Source organism: Pagrus pagrus (assembly GCF_965226575.1).
Source record: "Pagrus pagrus genome assembly, chromosome: 24".
Taxonomy (NCBI): domain Eukaryota; kingdom Metazoa; phylum Chordata; class Actinopteri; order Spariformes; family Sparidae; genus Pagrus; species Pagrus pagrus.
This window is the reverse complement of record NC_140206.1, coordinates 11,656,808-11,681,873: the sequence shown is the minus strand read 5'-3', so window position 1 is coordinate 11,681,873 and position 25,066 is coordinate 11,656,808. Positions and strand designations below refer to the sequence as shown.

Here is a 25,066-nt window from a genome sequence, read left to right as displayed (position 1 = left end):
CAAAGCCATAAGAACCCAGGCTGATAAAGGCTTACTGTGTTTTATCAGAGAAAAATGTAGTGCCTTACAAGTCTTTAATACAAGATCAGTAGATCTGTTGCCTTCAAAAAGATTGTGTCACATCAAAAGATGGAAGAAAGAAATGCAGCCAATTATACATACAAGAAGAAGTTGACGTTGGCTAAGATATTAAACAAGCCGAGTGAACCTCTCAGATGTACAGCCTGGAGTCAGCGGGCACAGGCCTATGTGCCAGAGGTGAACAGAGGGGGGCATTAACTCTGGGCTCACCCTTTTTTTCCCTAATTATGTTCAGCCCGATAGCTTGGCACGGCCGCCGCTCCAAAGCTTTCCGTTTGGTTTCTTCCCGGTCTCGCTCCTCCGCTCCCCGTACATCTGCTCCTCCCAGCACACACAGCTCGTCCAAATCAGACAAATGCTCTGGCGCTTTCTCTCCGCACGAAATCAGGCTGGTGCGCTCTGCCAGGCCTCGTTGTGCCCTTGCCAATCTCGCTGACGTGATGAAAGCTGGCGTGTCAAATGCAGCACGGTGAGGGAAAATGTGGCGCTTGTATGCGATAGACAAGCTGCAATTATCATCATCTGAGGAGAGCAAGCGTGATGCACGCGAAATTGATTCTGCACACATGAAAGCCAATGCATTGATACATCATACACTCTTGAGTTTCTGATATTAAGATATTAGACATTGTACTAACAGTTACAGCAGCTTAAACTTCACATTTCTCTGTAAATGTCATTACAATCGCTGCAGGCTACAGTATCGGACAAATACCACAATGCCATGCCTTAACATTTTGATGTATGCCCTATCCGTCTCTCCCTGTCCGTTCCACCATTAGCCGTGTCCTATGCAGCTAGATGCCCACGGAAATGCAAAGACCCAAATTGAACAGTGAGGTCACTCGCAAAGACGCCGAAGGCTCCAGTTTTGCATTTAAATTAGCCTCAAGCTGACTGCCTGGAATCCAGTGATTTGTTGTAGTGGGAGAGGAAGAGTCCCCCTGTTGTAAATGTTCAGATGCTCGGTGATAATAAAAGAAGTGGACGCTTTGTCTTTGTCGGAATTAATTGCCCTGTTAATCAGACGCAGATAAGATTATATTTAATACGTCTCACATGCTCGCTTCAGAAGTATTACATGAACATCAAGCTGATGCTTACATTGTGGAAGACTAACACTTACTTTTGTATATCTCCTATTCCTGATACCACACATTTTATATATAAAATATCAGACACTGTTGCTATGAATGCTGGGACTTACTAATATCATGGTAGTGAATGGGAAAGATCTAGAAAACAATGATTTCTGTCTGGTAGGCTTTTAGCTTTTGGCTAATCAGAGTCATGCTTATATTGTCACAACCATTTATGTAAATTGTAGGTTTTGCTAACATCAATTGAGGACTATTGAACCAATCAGAAATCATTTATGATTAGGGGTGCTATCTCTTCCTTTCAGGCAGTTCAATAGGTATCTAGATGGAATTGGAAGTGAAATAGTAAAAGTGAGTTTAAAGACTTAACCCTCAGCATTCAACTGTTTTAAAGATGGCTTATACAATGTAAATGTAAAGCAGCAGTGCACATAGTACGCCAGACATTTCCTTATGTGTATATTTGTTATGGATGGCTTGAGCTCACTAGTCGATAAATTCCCAAATCACATGTGATTTGGGTATTTATCAACTAGTGAGCCAGCAAAACAGAACCAGGTGCAGAAATAGTGCTGCTGTCAGATGTTCCAGTTTTTTGGTGGAGAACTAAAAAAAACATGATTCACATTCCTTTCTTGCAGACTTGAAGAAGACCCTTGCGGTGCTGCTGGACAACATCATGCTGAGGCTGGGCAAGCTAGAGTCCAAGGTGGAAAACATCTACAACGGGACGGGGGGCAACCTGACCAACGGCACCAGCACCGCCACACCCAGCGCCACCAACTCTGAAAAAGTTAACGTGGCAGGTATGTTTTGCATCCTTTTGTTTTTGCTTTGTGGAGTATTCATGTGGTGAGAGGGTAGGTTAGGATTTGTACACATCTTTGGTGAAGGCAGAAATCTAGTCCTAAGGGATTGAAGCTCTCTCCAGCTCCTTAGAAGAAGTCAGGAAGCCTTTATTCCCATGAAATGTGACTCATGTTTGGGCAAGTTTCTACATTTTCTTCCTCCTGAAAAACCCTGTTATTTAGATATGAAAGTACACATTAAGCATATAGTAGCTGAGGCCAATTAAAGAAATTAAGATAAGCAGATTGTGGCTGCTTTCTACAAGCCTCGTTTCATTTCAAAAACTCCCTTAGTGAAAAACATTCCCAAGGCATACAACCAGCTAAAGTCTGCCAGTATTGCACACTGCACGCCAGGCACTTTATAGGACCAGACCGCATCCTTGGACATAATTCAAATAAGGCCTCCGTTCACGCTGCATGACCCTTTTATTAGTTTTCATTGATTTTCCTGCCAGCTTTCAGATGATGAATTCAGCCCAGTTGAGAGAGCGAGGTGTTGGTTTTTCTGGGATCCTGGGAGTTGCTCTCAGTTGTTTGAGCAGCATTAGACAGTAGGAATGTAGAGTCTGTGCTCTGAAGCAATATATGTAGACTTGGATTAGGCTGATTAAGTTGTACAAAGTCGCATTTGAATGGATCTAATCCTAATGACAGCTGCTGTACTGCCATTTATTATCAGATATTTATGCTGCCTTTGTAACTTCTTCTCTTCAAAGACCTTGAGTTGAATAGCAATAAGTGTAATGAATGGACATGAAAAGTGATCGTTATTGAGAACATTTACATTATACAATCATCCTTCTGACTGATATCAAGACTCTGTATGAAAACCTGACTTCCTGTTTTCCTAGAAACGCTTTTCTATTAGTGTCAAACCAACAGTACCACATCCTTTCACGTTATTTGTAGCACCGAGCGTAGTGCATATCTAGCTCCATCTCGTAGACGCTACGACACTTTTCGAGTCTACTGATCACTCAAGGTGCTTTACAACACGTCACGTTCATGCATTCTTACGCTGATGACGGAGGCTTCTCAGGAGCAATTTGGTGTTCGGTGTCTTGCCCAAGGATAATTCACCATGCAGCCAGGAGCTCCAAGGACTGAATCACCAACCTTCTGATAAGTGGACAACCGGCTCTACCTCCTGAGCCACAGCCATCCCACTGCTTTTTTAGTTTGGGTTATTTTTTTGTTTTCTTCTACGCCACATTTTCGATTGTTAAGTCTTAATAAAGTGTCCCCGGCGCCTTTAAAACCAGATCATTTTCTGCAGAGAGCTGAAACAATAAGTTGATTAACTGATTAAAAATCAACCAAAAATGAATTGGCAAAAATTCTGATAATCATTCTTCCAATCAGAAACGCCAAGAATTCATTGATTCAAGTTTCTCAAACTTAAGTATTTGCTGGGTTTCTTGGTCTTGTATCGCAATGAAAGGAATATACTCTAGCTATTTTCTTGAGTGTAGTCTCCTCAGTGTGTTCTCTGCTCTTCATCTGGCAATTGTGGACACTAATCTAATATACCATTGTTGAGGCACTCTTGGCTTGAGCTCCTGTGTTGTGAACTGATAGCACCTGGACCTGTGACACATGTCAATAGACCTGCAGTGTCCTGCTCACTTAAATGTTCCAGCACTTCTCCTGAGAGACAACATTTGGATACTGAATGCAGGTCAAGCTGACAAAGCGGCAACCGCATCTCTCTTGGCAATGAACTAAAGGCCCCATCACTCCGGAGTCTCTACTGGAGCATGTCTCCTGTCTTGGAGTGGGTGGCAGCCAGCGCCGTTGCCAGCTCCGCTATCCTCCTCCCTGACTGGAAGGCAATTACAGAGATAAGAATCGGGACAGTGAGGGGAACACGCCTGGCTTTCAGAGAGAGAGCTATCAAGATGGAGCTGAGCAGCAGCCCAGGGAATGCACTGTTTTCACCTCGATTGTATATATTTTCTGAGCCAAGGACTCTTGCACGGTAAACCACTGCAGAGGAGAGGGCGCAGTGAGATTTAAGAGCAGCGCTGAACAAAAAACACAAAGAAAACGTGATGAAAATATGGCATTTGATGTATCGATTTGAAGAAGGTTACAGTCTTATCACTCCGCTCTGATCTGATGTTTTGTTTTGCTGCCATTTTTCATCTCGTCAAACTTGAGTCAATGTTCAGTTCTCACGTTGATAAAGACATGATATACCAGCTTTCCAGTATGGCCACGCATAATGACATTTTTGGGTGATGGGTTTTTGTGATTATTTGAATTAATGAGGTTTTTTAAATGCACATATCGAAGTGAACAAAAAATCCACCTATCAGTGGTGATAGAAATGCTTTCACTATAGAGTACAATAACTTTTTTCATTTTCATTGTAAAACAAATGTCAGTAAGTTCACTTGAATACTTGTAGGATTAGACAATCTTTGTGGCAGAAATGCCATATACTGTACATGCACAGTTGGGTGACAATCCAGTGTATTTCTTTCTTAAGAAATGCAAAGTAAATTGTTGATACACCTCTTTATTTCCTCCCCCGTGCTAGCTCTCTGAAATCCCACATTGCACAAATATGGTTGAGGCTATTTTGAAAGAAAAACATTAATGAACGCCACAAATGTTCTGGGACTCTTCCCAGAACCTCTGATGATTTGCTTACAGTGCTGGAACGACAAAAATCAGAATGCATTTCAAACAAAAGTTTTAGATAATACATTGAATATCCTTTCACTTCATTGTCTGAATATTACAGCTTGGTTCCCCATTTCATCAGAAGCTCAAGCTCCACACTTTCCCTCTGCTTCTTCCTTCTGCTGATGTGAACTAACAGCTGTCCACACATTGTAGACCGCTGCTTTTTTCTTACGACTGGTCATCTCACAAAAATGTGGCCCGCTCATATTGCTTTACAGTCAAGTTCAATTGTGTGCGCTGTAAAGTCTGCATACATGGTATCGGCATGCCACATGTTTATTGCTGCAACGCGAGCTCCGTCTCTGCACCGAATTATCTTCGGCCTTGTGTGTTGTTACATTTAGCCTGAGGACAACAGGCACTGAAACCCCTTTTATAGGATGAAAACAAGTCGATCTGGTCTTGGTTGCTGCTCAGCAGGAGGCAGATGGGACTCGCTCCAACAGCAGTATGTGATGCCTTGTCTTGCCATGTCTCGCTGATGTGGCTAATCAACCTCCCCGGCAGTGTTTCATCTGCGGGCCGGCCCGTGCCATGGACATGTAATCTCCTCCTACACACACACACGCACAGGCGTAGAGACAGATGTAATGAATGGTCAGGTGGTGATTTGCAGCCACCCTCGCTTTCCTCTTTCTCCATTTTTGTACCCGCTATGATGTATTTCTCCAGCCCTGGCGACTGTTTAAAGTTATCAACGTCTCTTACATCTCAACCACGTCACCAGTGACATTTGGTTGATTTGCTGTGTCCAGTCTCTCTGACACGGTTCGCTTTTTTGGTAAACAGAGACCTGTGCTTCACAGCTCAGGGCGTCTTCACTGCTTTGTCTCTTTCAGCTATTGATCCGCTCGCATCTCTGTTTGCCGTTCACAGTGAAAGATGAGATCCAAGGTCTCAGTGTCAACAAAGGAAAGGGACAAGGACGGGGTCTCCGCTGGGGATTGCAGTTGTCCTTTTTACCTTGTGATTTCAGTGGTGCTTGCCCTTCATTTTCATTTTAAACGTTCAGCTGATGTCCTTACAGTATCAAACATAAATTCTGTGTTATACTCAAGGATTCTTTTCCTTCAAAACCTGAACAATTGAATCACCATACAATTACCATTTTAATACTGAAAACATGTTGAGAGACTGTGGTCTCCATTATGTTCTGGAAGGCTTGTTTACTTCTTCAGTGTACAGATCAATACTAATAAAGTACACACAACCACACAAGCCCACTCAGTGCTAATAAGTTGCTGAGAGCTGCTGTCTGCTCCCACACATTTTCAAACACTCATCACTCTACAGGCCTAATGTACATTTTTCCAGCAACATAATTGGAAGCAGAATAAGAATTAGCTTTGTAGCAGTAGTGATTTATACTTTTATACCAGTGTTTTATTTTCACCTTTTGTTCACGTTGTTGTTTTGGCACCGCAGCGGCAACAAAGTTACTGAAGTATGAAGTTGATTAGAGGAATTATTTATATCTGCTTTTATTTTTCGTGCTGATTAAAGTTGAAATCTTGAAGCGCTTTAGTCCTGGTTGATCTGGCAGGGTCAGCTGTGACAAATGCAGAGCGTTTCCTGTGGCTGCTTCATAATTAATGCCACCTTGCATTTCACTTGTCGAATGCTTAAATTTAAAGTGGTTCTTTTAATCAAAAGGGTGAAAACAAAAGATGTAGTTTGATGATATCTTGGAGTAGGATGGAATTATGGGAGTTGTTGTCTTCATTGTTTAAACAATCACCATTGCTGATGAAAATCTATCTGACATGATTCAGCCAGAGATGTTATGGCCAGGGTTATGCATTAAATCTCTTTATTACTCACTCTGACGTAACACCAAATCAAACTCTTGGTAACCCTGAATAAAACAATGGATTACTGCGGGTTAGTGTTTGGTCATTTTTAGGCATGTTAATTCAGAAATGACACATTATGTCTTGAAATCTAAATGGAAATGTTATGTTTCCTAAATCCCTTGTGTGTGAAAGCAGTTTGAATCCAGTATGCGAATGGCGGACCCTGCCACTACCTATAAAGTCTACAATACAGAAGTAATATATTGAATTACTGTTGCTGGAAAATGACCATAAATAATGTTAAAAATGGGTTTGAATATCATGAAAATCTTGAGAGAACCTATAATTAGATCAACCAGACCTGAATCTTGATGCCTTTGCTTTCAAACTTTGGAGAGGAAGTGTTTCTCTTATCCAGATCCTCCACATCTTGTGCTCACCTGCCGGTTTGGTAGCTTGACGTGACGCAGCAGGGAGGACAAGCACATACAAGCTCTTCCACCGCGTCAGTCAGAGTGTGTGCATATTTTCTATTTGTGCATTGAATCCGCCACAGAAAACCCAACCGTATATACAAGAGCGAATTGGTGCCTGAATCTTGTGTTGTGCTATCGCAGGTCCCCAGAGACCCCTCCCATACGGAGAGTCTCTTATAGTTGAGTTGTAAACAAACGGCAAGAAAGTGCAGACAGCTTTGCTTTCATTAAGTTTCCTGCCTGGCGCTGCGTAGAGCCTGAGAATGCTTCCTGAGGCGTTGTTGACAGGGCTTGTGTTATTTTTCACACTTTAAAGCATAAATCACACCCCTCCTGGAAGTAAAATTTAAAAACATTCCTTCATACCTCAAAAATGTTGGCACAAGAATCTCAGTATATACAAACATATTTAAAATGTAGCTCTGCAGCCGTGTTAGGTGGTGTTGCTTATCTTGGACACAGAAAGGTAAACTGAGAGTACATACTATTACTGGCAGCCTCTCATTCATACAGTTCGTACCAGATATACCGGTCTGATTGCAGTTGAGCGGATTCACTTAGATTAAAGGTGTTTAAGTGATTACAGATTCTTGTTACAGTACTCGGTCACTCTCCAGAAATATACTGTACTTCCTGTCAGTCATTTGAATCTAGACGTGGGTTTCGCTTTGTGTAGGCCCTTATCTCGTTGCTGCACGGTTTCAAATCAGCAACTAGAAGTCTGGAAGGTTAAAAAAAATAATAGTCCACGGTGCCATTTTCACGTTAAATCATATTTTATGCGTTTGAACAGCGGAAGAAAAATTCCACTGACCCATTGTTGCAGAGGACGCTGCTCCTTACCATAGACCAAATTTAACAGTTGAACCCAAAGAATTAAACAACACTAACACATATTTCCTACTCAATAACACACACACTACAATAGATATTGCCTTTAGCCAGAGGGTATTAGAAATAGTATTTTTATTAGAAAAAATTTAATTAAAGGAGCATTATGTAGTTTTGGGGAAGACATTTTAATCAGAAGAGAATGATCTTCATAGTGTAAAGACAGTAGTTTATTTAGTTTTAAACACACTAGATAAACAACTGTCTTTGTTTTCATGAATGAATAAACTGAAAAAACATACTTCAGACAGTGTGATTTTCCTCTGAGAACAGCTTGTTTATTCAGTTATGAAAAAAAAAAAAATTCTCAGTTTGTATTATTACCTTATTCATATTGTAAATATTAAAATTCTCAGTTTGTATTTCTTCTCCAAAACTACATATTGCTCCTTCAACTTTTGCATTACATTTTGTACATAAGACGCCCAGTGTGCTTATGATTGTTTGTGAACAGAAACACTGGCCCTAGACTCACCTTACCTGCTGTATTTTAGAAAATGTGAGGGCGTCTGAACTTGTTCCTTTGCGTGTGAAATAAAGATGTTTAGCCCTGACACTGCGGCGTTTTGCACTGCAATAAAGGGCCAGAGCTAGCCGCAGGAAAAACAATGGTAATCATCTGAAAAAATCCATTTGAATCAGTCAAATCACAGGTGAGTTGAGGCCACTCCAGGAAAACACACACACGCAATATATCCATCTAGCAGGGCTCCTTGCCACCACATCCACACACACACATCCTCTCTCTTTCCCCACAGGCAGGGTCGTCCCTCTCGAGGTTGCGGCTGATTGAGGAGGCAGGGTTGGGATGGGAGGAACATCTGGGGCTAAGACACCATTGGCTGGGACACGTGCACCCCACTTTTTTCACCGTGTCACTCTCGGCTTATGTTTTCCCTCCTTCCTAAGCTCAAGTCGGTGACTCTTTTGCAGGGAATTTCAGAAATATTGAGCAATTTCAGGGTGTGTTTTGGACATGGAACGTAAGGGGATCCACACTAATGTGTACCTCTCTTCCCCTCATGCACTCCTTCTCATTGTATTCCCTGCCACCCTTCTCTGTCCTTGTTCTCTGCATACTGTATGGCTCTGCTTCTCTTTGTATGCTGCACTCAAACTCCCTCTGCATCCACTTTCCTCCATTGTCTCCTCTTTTCTCTGTGCCAGTATTGTTGTCGTGCTGGTTAAAGCCACAGCCTCGCTCCTGACAGAATGTAATCTGCATTGCCTCCTTTTCCCAAATATCAGCCATTTCCCCAGGAGTTTTTTTTTCACTCGCACATGTGAACATAACATACACAAACATCCACAGCACCTCCAGCTTCATCTTTACATTCACTGCCGATGATTTTTCTCCAGGATCCTAAATTGAAGGATAGAGAGCAGCGGATGAAGGTGCACTTGAATCGAGAGTGGAATGCAAAGATGCATTGATGCACAGACTGACACCTGTTTACCAGCACATAGATGCATGGTTTTGTTATAAGTTCACACGTGTTCACACTTCACAAGGAGCTTAAGGCTGAGAGTGAGATAATATTTTTGGTTCTGCATTATGCAGCTCTGTGTCTCCTGGGCTGCTTCGCTAATGACAACACGTAGAATATTTTGAGCTCCACTGCAGTGCCCGCGAGTTAAACTGAAGCAGGTTGAGCGTTTGCTTGTTTCGTTGTTTACAGGAAACACAAATGTCTCACAGGTGACCGAAAAAGTCTCTCTAATTTAAGCCCTTTAGGCCGGAACATTTCTATAACACCTGCATGTAGCTGTTTTTAGTTTAGAAACGCTGTTCACTATTCTCAGTTTCACCCACTGCCCCTCTCATCACAACAAAGTTCTTTGGCGACACAACACTCAAAAAGTCCGGCGTGTCTCACAGCTTAAACCCACAGCTCTCAACCATTTGTCACAAATGAACAGTGGAACATTAGTCATAGCTCTGCAATGATGAGAGCTAATCAAGGTTCTCTGGCTGCCTCGTGTGTCCTTGCACCACTCTTGGTGCAAAAATTTGAATCTTCCCCTTCGGAGAGAACAGAGGGCTCAGATTGCATTGAGCACAAAAGAGGGATTGATTGCAGCCAGACAACAGACGTTGTGCTCTTTGCAGCAGAAAGGAGAGAAAGAGGAAGCTCGATGTGGGCTGGAGAGCGAGGCTACATGGGGAAATTTGGATTTTTCTTGCCTCCAGGATTTCACTGTTGAACACTTGTGTGGACTAGAGGCAGTGTGGAACATGTGTTTTGACTAGCTCCAAACACGTGCCCCTCATGCTGAGAAGCCCCTCTGGTGTGTGTAACACTGCTGTGTGCCTTCAGGTGGCAGAGCCTGGACCAGTGGTTTCCAGTGGGTTTTGGGTAAAATAAGTCTGGCGGTTCCACCGAAATGTGAACAATAAAATCTCGGCACAGACACCCATGAGAGAAACAGTAAGGCTGCTGTGTGTTTTTGCACGAGCTATCTTCATGTTCCTCTCCCGTCTGACGAGGTGATAAAAGTGACAGGGAAGTTGAGAAGTCATCTAGCGTCTGTATGACAAAGGGAGATTAGTCTGTCAACTATCTTTGGAATTGGCTCAGGTTTTCGGCTAACCTGCTCCGAGGCAGCTTCAGTTCAGATAACAGGTTTTCAAGCTGTAAAAGCTTCCCTTATTTTCTGTCTGCCTCTTTCCTGTCATTCTGTCCAAAAAGGTGGAAATACAAATATAATAATCATAGAAAAAAGATGCTCCTTGCGAATCCAGAACTTGCCTGAGAATCGTCAAGTTTTCGTCGGTATCAAATTAATTCAGTGATGGTTGTCTGTAAATCAATGGGTACACTGCAAACAGGAACTGCATATAGCTCATTCAGCATACTTTTAAAGGTGCACAATTGCCAAATTGTAAACAAATATAGGCTAAAAAGAAGTTGTAGCCTAAAATTAAATAACTGATTCAATGGCAACATTATACTTCTTGCTGGAAAAATGTAGTCATCATTCCTAAAGGACACCGACATGGACAAAAGCATTGAGCTTGCAACAAAAGGACAATTGAAGAGAAATAAAGACAGTATTACACATCAGTAAAATCACTTATTGTGGTTATTACATCAGTGATGGAAGAAGCAGTTTCATGCACAGCCGTGTTTCCACTCGGGCTGCAACTAACAATTGCATTCATTAACTCTGTCGATAAAATATCAGAGATTAGTGAAAAATACCTGCTATACTTTTCCACAGTTGTGTTCAAATGTCTTGTAACAAGAGTCCAAACCTCAGTTTAGTATCATGTATCACAAAGAAAAGCTGCAAATCCTCACTTTGGAGAAGCTGTTGTTGTTTGACTAATCCGTTAATTAACTAATCAGGGCGGCTCTGGGTTTAAGACAGGGCTTCTTACTCAAATTTGCCACACTAACAGACTAATGATAATGAGTTTATTAAGGAAGAAATCCACTCATTATTAATTAGCACTGTACATTATAAAATATTAATGCAACATGTTGGTCACATGCACCTCGTCAAACCTTGTTTCAAGCCTTTTTTGGACAGACTATCTTTTTGCTTTTGCAGCAGCAACTCATTTACCGCATGTGTTGAAAAAGACAGCTGTATGTAAGTGAAAAAAGGCCTATGTAATAGTTAATCCTATAGATTTTCTCATTCTGCGTCAGAAGCGTGACTATCTCCCCACCTCCTTCCACCTGCACAGCTGTTGATACCCTGTCGCTGAGAGGAGATGGTCCGTCAGCCGGCCTGCTTTCAGTCTAATTGATGAGCTGCTGCAGAGATCCACACACACACAAACTCTCACTCTGCTACACTGGCTTTGAAACGCTAATTTTGGATGCACTTTGCGAGAAGAGGCAGAGGTATTGGAGTACACAGAGCTGAGGAAAGCTGAACTTTTCACCTTCGATTTTTCCGTTCTCTCATTTGTTTGTTATTGTTGAGATTTCTCTGTTAAGAAAATTGTCACTCATTTTGTTTCTGTATCATCGAACCTGGCTTTGGCAGATTTTGTGTTATTTGAGGGAATGTTTTTTTACTTCAGTGTACTTGAGAATAAAACCAATGAGAGCCAGAGAGAGACGAGGAAAAAAGGACGCCCGAGAACTACACAAGAGAGAATAACATAAACCAGATGTCCTCAATCTAATTCGGGAGTTGTCAAATGTCAGATTACCTCATGGACTTGGACAAACACACTCACATGGAGGGAGAGGGAAAAATTACCCTGTGTGTGTAGTATCACTTATTGTTCAGAGATCGTGCTATTTAAGGGCTATCAGATGGCCAACAGTGTGTGCTAGGAACTGGCTAATGGTGACCTCAGTGCTGTGAGAGGCTCTTGGACGTCTTACGCAACTTTGAATGATCTCATCTGTTTTCTGCCTCTGGTTTTCTCTGTACATTTCAAGTCACTTTTTAATGCGCATTGTACCTCATTATTTTTCCTTTTATATGCTGTTCACCCTCTGTTATAACATATCATTCATCTTATGGTGGTGTATTTTCTTTACAAACTGAGCACAAACTGTTATTAGAACTATTTGAAGACTTTAGCTGTAAGTGCTGTTTACCGTGATTTCTTTGTTCCAGTGTTTGCTAGGCTGAGGTGCGGTTTGGTCTCAGCTAATCACCTCCTATCATCCAGGAATGTGTCGGTCACACCTCACATCACCCTATTCAGTCACGCTGTATGTCGATGTCTCGATGTGCTAATGCTGCTTGACGCTCTGCCAGGGTGTTTTACTTTAAACATAAAGCAAAGCAGCCAGTGATTGGACAAGCCACTGAATGTAAATGGATATGAAGGGAAAGAGGCAGGTGAAGGTATGGCCGGATTGATGTCCATCTTTGTCGTAGGTGAACGATGAGGAATCGTCTCCCTTTGAAACAGCACCACCTCTGCTGCGTTTGATTATGAAGGGAGCTATATTTAGCCGCTCCTTGGCAGCAGCTTCTTCTGCTTGATTAAAGCTAGGAGAAGATTTGCCTGGTGGCTTTGGCGCTTGCTGGACAACTGGCTGAATGACAGTGTGAATGACAGGCTGCCTGGTTTGGTTGGTTGGTCGGTTGGTGGACTGACTGGATGAATGTGTGTGTGAAGGATGACATAACAGCAACTCAGTCTTGCGTGCTACACAGAACAGCCACTTTACCAAGTAACGAATCGCAAGTCAGGCCTCTTTCAATAAATCACCACAATTTGATTTAAAGAAAAACAGACGACATGAAGGCAATAAAAACAAAGAACGACAAAAAGAACAGATTGGGACAAAAAGAGCTAGAGTCCGATCCGATACTTCTATGCACCTAAATGTTGATTGAATATGACTTGATTAAACATGAGCGGCGGCTTTAAAGAGAAGCTGTTTCCTGTTTTGTTCTTTGCTTACGGGAAAGACAGAGGACAGACAACACAGTCGTCACCATCAAAGCTCAGAGAATTTTTGACACACCGGGTGTGAGAACAGAGACAGTAACAGATGCAACCAAATAATTTTTCACATTCATTATCTCACACTCTCAATTTTCACTTTCATGTGCAGCAAAATGCTTGCATTGTTAGAGGCCAGCTGTGGTGAAGGACAGCAGGGCTGAGACACTAGCAGGCTGAGGTGGGCGAAACACAGAGTTCAGTCATGAAAGGTTGATGGTGCAATATGTAAGAAATAGCCACCTTGAATTCATATGACCAGAGTAACAGCTAACTGCTGCTAACTTTATACATCAATGACTGTAACTACTGTTGGCTTGTTAGCTCAGTTAGCTGTACTGTACTGTTGGACTACCAGGGGAGTGTTGCTGTTTACGCCACTTGCACATGAGCTTTGGAGCAATGGGAGAAAGAGGTTCTCACACCCACGGCTAGCTGGTTAGCATGCTTGCTTCAGTAGGTATCTCTTTACACAGTTCATAGACGTCTGTGACAAAACATCGAAAATGTTATTTCTTCACATTAATTTTGGTACTTTTAGTTAATTCTTTTAACGTTATGAACTAAAGTTCTTACATACTGCACCTTTAATATTTCAGCCGATACTGATCCATTTGTCTGGGTTGGCCCTGGGTGTCTCTAGAAAAAGGCTTCAATCCTCCCATTTGTTGCTCGACTGCTTAAAGCCCTTTGAAACAATAAGAAGCCTTTTGTTGTGTATTGTATTCGTCTTGTGACTGGCTGACTCCATTAGGAATGGCTTTACTGGCCTCCCACCTCTTCTCTTTTTAACCCCAACTCATTCAAATCATATTACTCACCAGGAGTGTTAACAGTAATGGAAAATATAACGCTTTTCTTTTTACTCAGTTCAAAATTGGTGTTATTAGTTGGCTTGTTATAGCCCTTTGCCTGGACTGGAATTGAGATTAGTTTTCTATTGTCCCTCCAAACTTGGCTATCGTACCCATCAGTAATGGAAACAAACAGTGTTGACGTCTGATGTACGTGTCAGCTTTCTGATAAAATCAAAGTAGTGGGAGTACTTACACTTTTCTGTCATTTCCTCTTTCTTGCAGAGGGCGTAGTCAAAGATAATAGACACAATTGATTTTCATTATGCAGCTGCTATAATACACAGCATTGAACAGTGTGTGAGCCAGGATTGTCTGGAAGGGGGTCCAGTGAACCTATTAGCACTTATCTGTGGGATTACTGATCCATCCCAGGGGGACAAAACACAATACCGTGAAAGCTGTACACCTGTTGAGTTCTATAAGTAGTACTGATAGTATTGATATTCTACATACTGTATTAGACAGATAACCATTGTAATTATTTGATTGCATGGACAAAATATGAATTCATATGAAAGTTATATGGACAAATCCCTTTGTTTAATATAAGCTTAATTATGCCACTTAACTGAACTTTAATCTTCATCTGTAGCAGGAATGCCAGACTAATAACTGTAGCTTACAGTGATTGACAAATATTACATTTCTGTGATATGTAAAATGACTTTGAAATTACTATTATTCTTATTAATTACGAAATCATCACGGCCTTTCATAGAAAACATCAGAAAAAAGATCCTTCTTGTAGCTCCAGAAATTGCCTTAGAATCATCACATTATTAAGTTAGCCTCAGTATCAAACCAAGTATAAACAAAGTGTTAATTTCTTTCCCAGAACTACACATAATTTAAAGGTATATTATTTAGTGTTGACTACACTGCCACGTAGTTTTCTTCATTATGTAGGCAATGTTTTGTTGCTATGTAGTCTCCTCTGACAATGTTAGCTAAACATATCAGGTATCATGTAAATTGGTCCCATTAACAGCTCTGTGTCCTCTGTGGCTGAGCTGTAAGCACAGACTGTAAGGACGAGTTGCTGCTACGTTGTGATTGCTCAACATATCCTGATTAAGGTGATTAAGATAGCGGTATGATGTGTTTGACATTAGCTTTAATCAGTACTTTACTCAAACTTCAAAAATTACAGGCAGGCAGCTAGCACTTGACTTAATGACCGGAAGACACAATCCTGACCACGTCAAGATGACTTGTGGCATTTCATTCTTTAACATTTCATTCTTTAACAAATCATCTTGGCAGGGCGTACGCTCACGATATGTTTACTAGATAACAGCCACCAGTTTTATCAATTTTAGTTTTGAAGCCTGGCTAACCCACCAAATTTACTGTAATTGACTACAGATGAGGAAATCTAAGCATGAGATGATTGCAAACATCATTTCCTCATCCTGCTCTAGATTTATGTACGCATAAAGGTCATAGTCAACACATTTACTGCTTGTTTTGGAGGACATAAAACCCTCATAGAACCAATAAATGGACTCAATATCCCCTCGTCTCCTTCCCTAGATCATGACCGAAGCAGGGGATGGAAATGTGTTGGTGGCTTTCCATCTAGCTGGTGACATTTTTAAGTTGCAGTACTCTGTGGCGTGTCATCACCACTTATTCTTCCCTGATACACACGGCTGAGGGAGCGAGCCAGAGAGTGTCAGTGAAATATGTGTTCCTCACTAATCTAGGTGATGGAGGCAGAACAGAAAGGGAGGCAGAGGAAAAAAAGTTTACCAGTAGATTATCTGTTTACTGCAGCAGCTCGTTGGTGCAAATAAACAGAATCACAGATGATCATCAAGTTGGAGCCTCCACCCTCCGCCCACCCCCCCCGACAGAAGTCTGACCCAGTGCTGCAGCTGCTGATTAGCTTCATACACACACCTCTAAAACACCACCCACCACCTCATTACATCAGTCTGGTGTTTGCCTCTAAGCTTTTATCTATTCACCGCAAAGTCTGCCATGATGCATTATTTATATTCTGGCTATAAAGGTCAGTGGTGATGACGTTAACGCCTCTGAATGGGGGTATCAAAAAGGTGATTATATGGAAGGGAAGCCTGCGTGCAAGCCTTGAATGTTAATCTCTTGGTGATATTGAAAGCAGTGAGGAAAAGATACCCAAGTGACTCTCTCACTGCAGTTGTGTGAATTTTGTTTGTTGTAGAAATATCTTAATTGCTCCTCGACCTGTTTTTGCATCATTGCGGACTGGACTGGCCAAGCTCTCAGCTCTTTGTGGTTTCCGTTGTCATGGAGTTGAGATTGCAGAGCCAAAGGTGATGCTGTTTGCTGACAGTCATCCCTGACCACAGAGTAATGGGCAGTCTCCAGCTGTCAATCCCAGACTTACTTATAAGGACCGGCCTGACGTGCAGAGATTTTACCACATAGTAACAGCCATGCTAGTAGCTCTGGAAGGCTGTACTTACCCATAGTGCTACTTTGAGCTAAATGCTAATGTCAACATGCTCACGATGACAATGCAACATGCCGAGGTTATCAGGTGTAATGGTTACCGCAAAACTTTGTTTAGCTTGTTAGCATGCAAGCATTTGCTGATTAGAACTAAACACAAAGTACAGCTGGGTAATTATTTACTGACAGGTTAGTCATAATATGATGCAGATAGTGTGTCCTGAGGGGAACATGAATGTATGAATAAAATGTAAAAGCAACCTTTACAGTGGATACACTCAAAACTCAAACCCAGAAATGTCTACCTCACAGTGATGTTTCATCATGGATATAATTACAAAACTTACTGGCAAACCATCCAATAGTTAGTGAGATATTTCAGTCAGGAACTGACATGGAATTGGTGGACCAACAGACTGACCAACATTGCCATACCTATAGCCAATCTGCTAGCATTGCTAAAAACAACAATGTAGCATCTGTGATGAAACCTACAAATCTAAAGATGTTTTGAAGCCTCAGTTTGGCTCTGGGGAGTTGCTCGTGCTAGAAAATCTGTCTTCGAGACTTTTTAAACAGAATTCTGTACAGCCTGATTTTCTTTGTCTTTGTTATAAAACCAATATTTGGTAGCCATTAGATAAACGTAACTTTGTGGCACATTCTTATTAACCTCTCTCCATTGCTCTTTTGTATGTCTCTTTGTTATTTCACAAGAGGAAACACATGAGCAACTTCCAGCTTTCAAACCACAGTCATGAGATGAAAATACTGAGTTATCAAGCAGAGGCTATTACCTTTGCCTTACACAAACAGCTTTAAAACAGCATGTCCTCTATCTTTTGCTATATCTGTCTATTGAGCTGGACAACAAATTGACACCATCGAACAGCCAAATGACCCTATATCTATGCCAGGGGATGGCAATTTTTTTCTACAAGCTGCTTATGTACAAGCTACTTTGGCAGGCGGCCACTCTGTATTTTTGGAGGTTCCTTTCAGTTCTAAAGAAAGCTATTTAGCTGATATACTACTAATACTGAAAATGGCAGGTGAAATCTGGATTTCTTTATCCCAATCGATCAGACATAGCTGTTCAGACCGAACTATGTGTTGGATAAATAATGTTAGCTCCTCACATGAAAGCTCATTGTATCTGTTCCTTCTTGTCCCATTAAGCTTTACAAGACCAAAAAATTCACAAAATGGCCGTTGGTAGACACACATTGAATGGCTATTGCTTTGATTTCATAAACATTATAAGGGTTATAGCATAAATGTGTTTCCCAGGAAAGCTTGGTCAGTTTAACAGCGAATTAATCAACAAAGTGAATAAAGGAATTTTTCTTGGAAAATGGTGGAAGCTGGAAGTAAATATGTGACACAGCTGCAGTGGCTGCAGTTCGGTCCAGTGCATTTTCATCTGTTGGGAATTATTCTTCAGCACACTCGCACAGAGCAGCTTAAAGTTTTTTACTGGTTGATGGCCTCATTGGCTTGAAGTGGTCCCTAACTCTAACCTCAACACTCATAAGTGCAGAGATGTTATGCACACATAATATTTAGAAAGCCAGTCACTGGACTCTCATCACATCCACACAAAGATTCTTTAAACCTCTGAAGGGTAAGACTCTGTGAACTGCCGAGTAGAAATGTGTGTTCCTGAAATGTTAAAGTTGCATCTGCCTCACTACAGTGTGAGGCTCATACATCCTGTAAAAGCTACAGACAGTTAAAGAATTTTGCAGCCGACTGACTTAACCTTATTGATTTTCTCTCTCTCTCTCCCCCTGTCTTTGTCCAGACCTCCTAAATGGAGCCCAGGAGAAGTGCGAGCTGCCGCCTTTGGAAGGTTTCCCTCACTGCGAGGGCAAGCTCAAGGTGAATCACATACTGTGCAAACACACATAAAGACAGCCTCTCCATCTCACTCCGTGTCTGTCTTTCACACTGCTTTCATATCCGCGAAGAGGTCAGCTCGGAGTAAGTCAAAGAAGAACTAGGTAGGCAGCCTGAGCAAGAAAAGAGCACCAGCTACAGCAAACTACTTGAATAGAAATTGTACCTAGACGCCCACACAGTTTGACTGACAAATGATCTTCTGGGATGAGAAAGGCAAAAACAGCACAAGTATAAACTAGGATTGTGTTTTTTACCACCATATTGCTCGAGTATCAGGAGTGTAGCCTCTGCACAGAGCAGTAATAAATGGTGTTGATGTGATATGCAGGAGTTTTCAGGAAAGTGGTGCAGACTGTGGGTTTGTAAATAATGCTGCAGTTTGATATTTATCAAAATGGAAGGCAGAATTCTGCGTAGATCTGAAACAATCGGGTAGCATGCCAGTTCTGATCATATAGCAGGAATGCAGGTGTTTGGAAGACATTTCAGAAGCTGACAAGTTCAATTAAAGCGGTATTGAGATGTTTTGGACCACTTGGAGACTTAACAATAAGACAAGTATTAAAAATGTAAAAAAGAAGTTACATAAGCTTGTTTTTGTGATGGTGGTTTCATTTATTTATCTACAATTTATGTAAATAATTTTAATGAATATTTCATTAGGGTCAATTTTCATTTTTAGGACGCCTGTCCTACTTAAAGGTACGCTGTTGAGTTTTCATATAAACAAACACATTTTTGTTTACATTCATCACTCACTAAAACACATTGTGTGTATCCTTGAGATTTAAATGGATTTCAATCCTCATTAAACATTTTCAAATCCAATACATTCATTTATGCTAGCTAGCTGTCTTCTTCTTCTGTGCCTGCTATGTTTTTACATGTCGATCAGTGTAATAGTAATATTTTTGTAGAGCCCTAAAGCGCATGTATAGTGTGCCTCCTTGTGTTTGTTCATGAAACAAACAAATCTGGAACCAACTGACAAAAATATTGCTCCATAGCGCTACTAGTGGTCAAAAACTCCACATGGCACCTTTAATATTTATCATATTTACTCCTTCGCCTCAAGAAATGAAAATGTAATTCATCTGATTAGCAAATTATTACCCATTTACTCATCCAGTGTATTACTGCAGTTATTTTTCCGGTCACCTGACTGATATGTGACCCATATTCACTCACCTTTTAGCTCCTGAGTCACCGCACAAGTACAAACAGCCCTGTAAAAGCAGTTAATGTGCGGAAAGTCTAATGTCAGGCGGATTTAATTTCACTTGTCGGGACAATAGGGCCCTAGCGAGCCTACAACAGATACAGGTGCATACTCACAAATCACACACACACTCACAGATGTATGCACAATTTCAGTCCAATGTTTCTGTTTTTCTGTGTGCGGCGGGTCTCCCTGGAGCTGATAGGGCCCTATCATACACACCATCTGCTCAGCCAGTCCCAATCCTCCACTGATACTGTCAGCATTTCCAACTGGGCGCCAGCCGATGCCAAAGCTCACTCTCCTCACACACCAGCACACACACAAACTGTACATGAGCCCGGTTTCAGAAAGGCCTTATAATTCAGTTAACTGGTTTTCCACAGCAGTTTAACTATGTGTACACAGTTTGTAACATCTGACAAATCCATTTCCCAGTTTAAAGAGCTCTTCGCTTGTCGTTTAAACAAATAAAGGACAATCTTCATGCCTTAACCATCCAAGTGACTCCGATCCAAGCCCATCTGCCAGGTCTCCCTTCTGTGAACAGCTTGAAAAACTCGACATTTCATATTCCCCTGGGTGCTGCTCCCTAAGGTTACTTTAAGTCAGCATGCATGATGTACTCGAGTCTATGAACTAAGCAGGATAGCTGTCAGTCCACATCTTAGCTCAGCAGCGCTTCCACTTTGCATGTCATTCATGGCAGTGTCACGGAAATCTGTCATGTTAGGGATCAAATTGGAAGAGAAAACATAGAGGAACACTTTTCCTTTCAGGGTCCATGTCCAAATGCACCGTCTTCTTCTATCCTTCTTGATGTTTTTGGGTAAATTTATTGAGGATGCATGTTCTTCCTTCTCAGTCAAGAAGGCCATTTTCACATTGATATATTCCCACACAGTCACACTTGAGTGCTACTCCAGAACAAACTCCCTCTCTTCCTGTTGGCCGCTGAGCAGCCTCACTGGATGACTTGCACATGTGTTTGATGAAAGGGAAATTATCTGTCTTTTATTTTTAAAGCCCAGATTTTCCATTTGATTCTCGAGAATGAAGCTAATGATTTATAATCCTGCTTCTCTAACATCTGAGGCACTAAAACAGCCTGTATTTTCACGAGGATAGTGAAATCTAGACAGGTAGCTAGTGCTTTAAATTTTACAACTGTGCATTATGTATTCTCCTTGCATCTCAACCTGCTCACACACCACAGTGTCTGGAATCAACCTGACTTTTTTTTTGTATCCTCAGAAAGAGCTCCATTATTAGAATGAAAAAAGCTCCAAATGGCAGTTGTTTGGCTGTCAATGTGATTGCCTGAGTAGAGTTACTTTATGGTCACTGATAAAACTCACAGTGGGCTCTTATATTTTACTGATATTAAAGTTCGGGTGAGCTAAGGGGGTGATTTGAGTGAGAAGTGGATTTAATCTTGCCTTTTCCTCTTTTTTTTTTCCCCTCAGTGGATGAAAGAGATGTGGCGCTCTGATTCGTGCTACGGCAACTACGGCGTGGATGGATCCACCTGCTCCTTCTTCATCTACCTCAGTGAGGTGAGCCCCGAGTGTGTGTTCATTGAAGTTAATGAGCGTCTAACTTACATGTGTACAGTATGTCCCCAAAAAAATACTCATAGGAAATCAACCAGTGTCTGCATTTTCCCTCTTTGTCCCAATATGCTGTGTTATCAGAGCATCAATAAGCACTTCTTACAAAGACTGCATACATATGTTTAATAGTAACACTTGTGTATTAAAGGTTTCAACATTACATTAATAATTTGATTCAGTTCCAACCTTAATGTAAGCCTCGGAAATCATTGAGGTTTCTTTCATCTGCAATGATGCCGAGATACACAAAAATATGGAAAGTTAAACCATTTCAGAAATTCTCAGTGAAAACAATTGAAAACATGAAAGTGAGCAGAAGTGTTTTGAGATCATCATCTTGAATTGTCCGGGGGTAGTGAGAGTGTTGATCTCGAGAGTGTTTTGTAGATAATTCCATGTGTAGGGTCCACAGAAACTAAAGATTTTCATAGGTCTGAATAAAAAGCAGCAGGCATTTGTCACACAGTACATAGATTACTTTGACATAAAGTCAAAAAAGTTTCTTTACGGTCTGTTTATGATGATAGTTCATTTTTGAATGTAATAAAATAAAATATTGTACCTTTTTTAACGTCATTCTGAAATGTCTCAACCTATCAGTGGAACATTTGCATTCAGTGGAACATTTGCATTTAACATTTTAATAATTTACCCCGTTATGGTGGTAACGGTACAATGCGTGCAAGATCAGAGGATGCTGGGATTTCTGCAAGTTACCGGCACAGACAACCCAGAAAAATGGATGGTTCAGAGGCAGAGCGCCTTGACAATGCTGCTGTAACCTGAGAATGATCACATAAGAACAGAGCGCTAAAAATAAGATAATAAGAGAGGTAGAGGGGATTTCATTTTTAATGAGAGCAAATTAGAGTGTGTTGAGGAGGACGGTGTGGGAGAAGAGGAGATGATTCAGTGGGAAGGGAGGGGGGTGTGAGGTGCTTCTTGAAGAGATGAGTTTTCAGCCTCCGAGGGAAGACGTGGAATGACTTTGCTTCCCTGTCTTAGTCTCCACACATCCTCTGCAAAGAGGGGAACACAGCCAGACCAGCAGGGAGGAGTGGTGCATTATTGACAAGCACTAACATATAGAAGCTTGTGTTCCTTCAAGGGACGCTTTGAGAGTCTCAATTTTGCATGATTTTTCTCTTCCAACATGGCCAGAATTCATTTGTAACCATGAAATGAATCTTATGGAAATGGATCACGTTGGGGGGAAAGGTTTTAATATTGTCCTTTAAGCTTCTCTGTAACGGCTTTCATTCTTCCCTGAGTCTAAATGGAAAAAAATAATCTGATAACGACCTGACATCACACATTATCCATCACCATGTGAATACAAAACACATGCTCATGAGACTCTTTAAACACTCATATTCTCAGATGTGTAAAAACAGCTCTGCTTCCCACTGTGATTTATCATTTCAAAGATCCTCCATAGATCATAGCCGTGATTACTCTGCTGCTCGAGTTTGATTCGTTAGCGTGTTCCTCTCTTCTTGCGGGAAAAATGTTAATAAGTTGTTTCATCAAGTACTGATTTAAGTGAGAATATTCAGTCGGAGAGCTTCTTGTTGTTTTTTTTTTTTTAAGGAAAGTTAGATTTCTGTCATGGCTTCAGCTCTGGAGAGGTCAGTAGCCTGTTATGAATATTGTATTCGAGCTGAAAGCTTTGAGGTGAACTAAGAAGGAGCTCAGAAAGCCTGGCCGGTGCTGTATGAAAATAGAATTGAGATGGACAACAGAAAAATCCATTAGGAGGAGAGGAACTTGTCTATCTAGTGCTCAGGAAACAAACACAAACACATTTACCGTAAAGACTCGAGACAAATGCATTTTCTATCTAACAGTTCTCTGCCTCCACTCCCGGTCATGTGATCTCACAGTTGCCATGGCAATAAGCATGCATTTCCATTTAGTAACAGCTGCGATCGGACTTGTCTGTTAAGAGCGCAGACACACATGCACAGGCGCTCAAATACACACGTTTTTCCATGTATAATTCATACTGGTCGACCACTGCATTAACCTTGCAGAGGGGCAAACTGGAGGGGGCAGCATATCATGATGGATGTCGGCTGTAGAAGGTCAGGGCTCAACTAGCATGGCGTGAGTGTGAAGGAGAATAAACACACGCACCTTGTCTCTGGTAGATTTTCTTTTAGTCTCTTGTTGCTGAGATAGGCAAAACACACACTTCTCCTTGACACGCTCTGTGGTCAAACTGCAGGAAGGGTGAGGCTACACCAGAAGTTGAGGAAGAGAGGGACACGCAATTTACATGGATTAAGTAAGATGTCAGGAATGAGTGGTATTAAACAAAAGAGCAACCTGGGATTGGATGTCTTCCACCTTTTGTCTTGTGTGGGTGTTTATAATGGTCATACTGAGCCGCGCTGACGAAGCATTTATGTATTTATTTACCTATTATTTACCTATTTTCCCTGCTGTTGTGTTGACATTTCCTTTAAAAAATAAATTTAATCCACTGGGTCTTTACTTCCTGAGATGGTGGGAGTAGATGAAGACTATTGTGTGTGTTCCAGCAGCATAGAAAATAGAGTGCTTTGTTTACGTTACCAAGGTGCCATGAGCAAGGTAAACAGAGGTTACTAGATGTAACTCCAGTTCTATATGTACAAGTTAAGCTATTTAATTGCATGTTGTCTTTTATTTTGCTAAAACAGTTACAATGGCAATGGAGGTATTGAAGAATCCATGTCATAGCAGAGCGACTGGTGACAGAGATGAAACCAGCATACTGCTAGTATCCAGAAACAGAAAAATGCCTAAGTGACTAAATAGCTCTCGTTTCACAACAACAGGAACCTCTTTTCCCTCAGCGGCCTCCTGCTTAATAGTTGTGTTTTTGTCTTGACTTTTAATGGATGGCAGCAGGTCCAGTCCAGTAAGATCTGACTGCTGCAACCTGTACAATGCTTTCCTGTTTACAGAAATAATCAAGCCTTTGATTTTTCACATCATTCAACCTTTGGGCTATATAGTTAATATTTCCTCACATATTGCTGCCTTCTTGCACTTCCATAGATGTTTCCTCTTCAACTCTTATTCCGAATTCAGCAGCAGAAAACAATTACGCACACCAAAACATCCTGAAGTCAGATCTTATTTAGCAGCACTTCATATAAACCGCAGCTCAGCAAATATTTGCACCTCTGGCAGTAATTTGCAGCAGGCTTACTAAATATCCTCTCATGACTCTAAGAAGGCTGGTTACTAAACGTGCATTAGCAGAGTTAGTCCTGTGTGAATCTTTGTGTTGTGTTTCCAGTTTTGCCTCGAGTAAACTAAATAGGTTGGCTTTTTCTTCTGTTGTCTAGGTGGAGAACTGGTGTCCCCGTCTGCCCTGGAGGACAAAGACCCTGAATGAAGAAATAGACAGGAGGGGACAGGTGAGAAATACAGCAAACGGCTCCTGTTAACCGTAAACTACACAACACAATGGAGTCTTTGGCTGCTCTTTCAAACAGCAAATGTTGTTTTCACACGCTGCTGTTACATAAACAGGTTTGTTCTGATACTTGCAGTTGCTGCTTTTGTGAAACTGTACCTACTGTAATGTCCAAAATCAATGCTTAGCAGCAAACTCCTATTGACAAGGAAGCTTTATTTCAAAAGGTGTCAGATTACATTTCAAGTGTCACAGTTGCCGTCCAAGTGGCTTGAATGTATTAATTTCAAATCAAGAGACGCTTGCATGTGTGTGTGAC

General features: G+C 41.3%; 1 protein-coding gene across 1 annotated transcript in view; it reads left to right on the top strand.

Moving 5' to 3' along the window:
* mgat5 (alpha-1,6-mannosylglycoprotein 6-beta-N-acetylglucosaminyltransferase) overlaps window positions 1–25,066 on the top strand; it is an 84,168-nt gene that overhangs the window by 17,882 nt on the left and 41,220 nt on the right. The window contains exons 3-6 of the mRNA XM_084347120.1: window positions 1,823–1,987; window positions 18,409–18,485; window positions 21,192–21,281; window positions 24,677–24,748. Coding sequence (XP_084203246.1) covers window positions 1,823–1,987; window positions 18,409–18,485; window positions 21,192–21,281; window positions 24,677–24,748 — 404 coding nt within the window. The remainder of the gene's footprint in view (window positions 1–1,822; window positions 1,988–18,408; window positions 18,486–21,191; window positions 21,282–24,676; window positions 24,749–25,066) is intronic.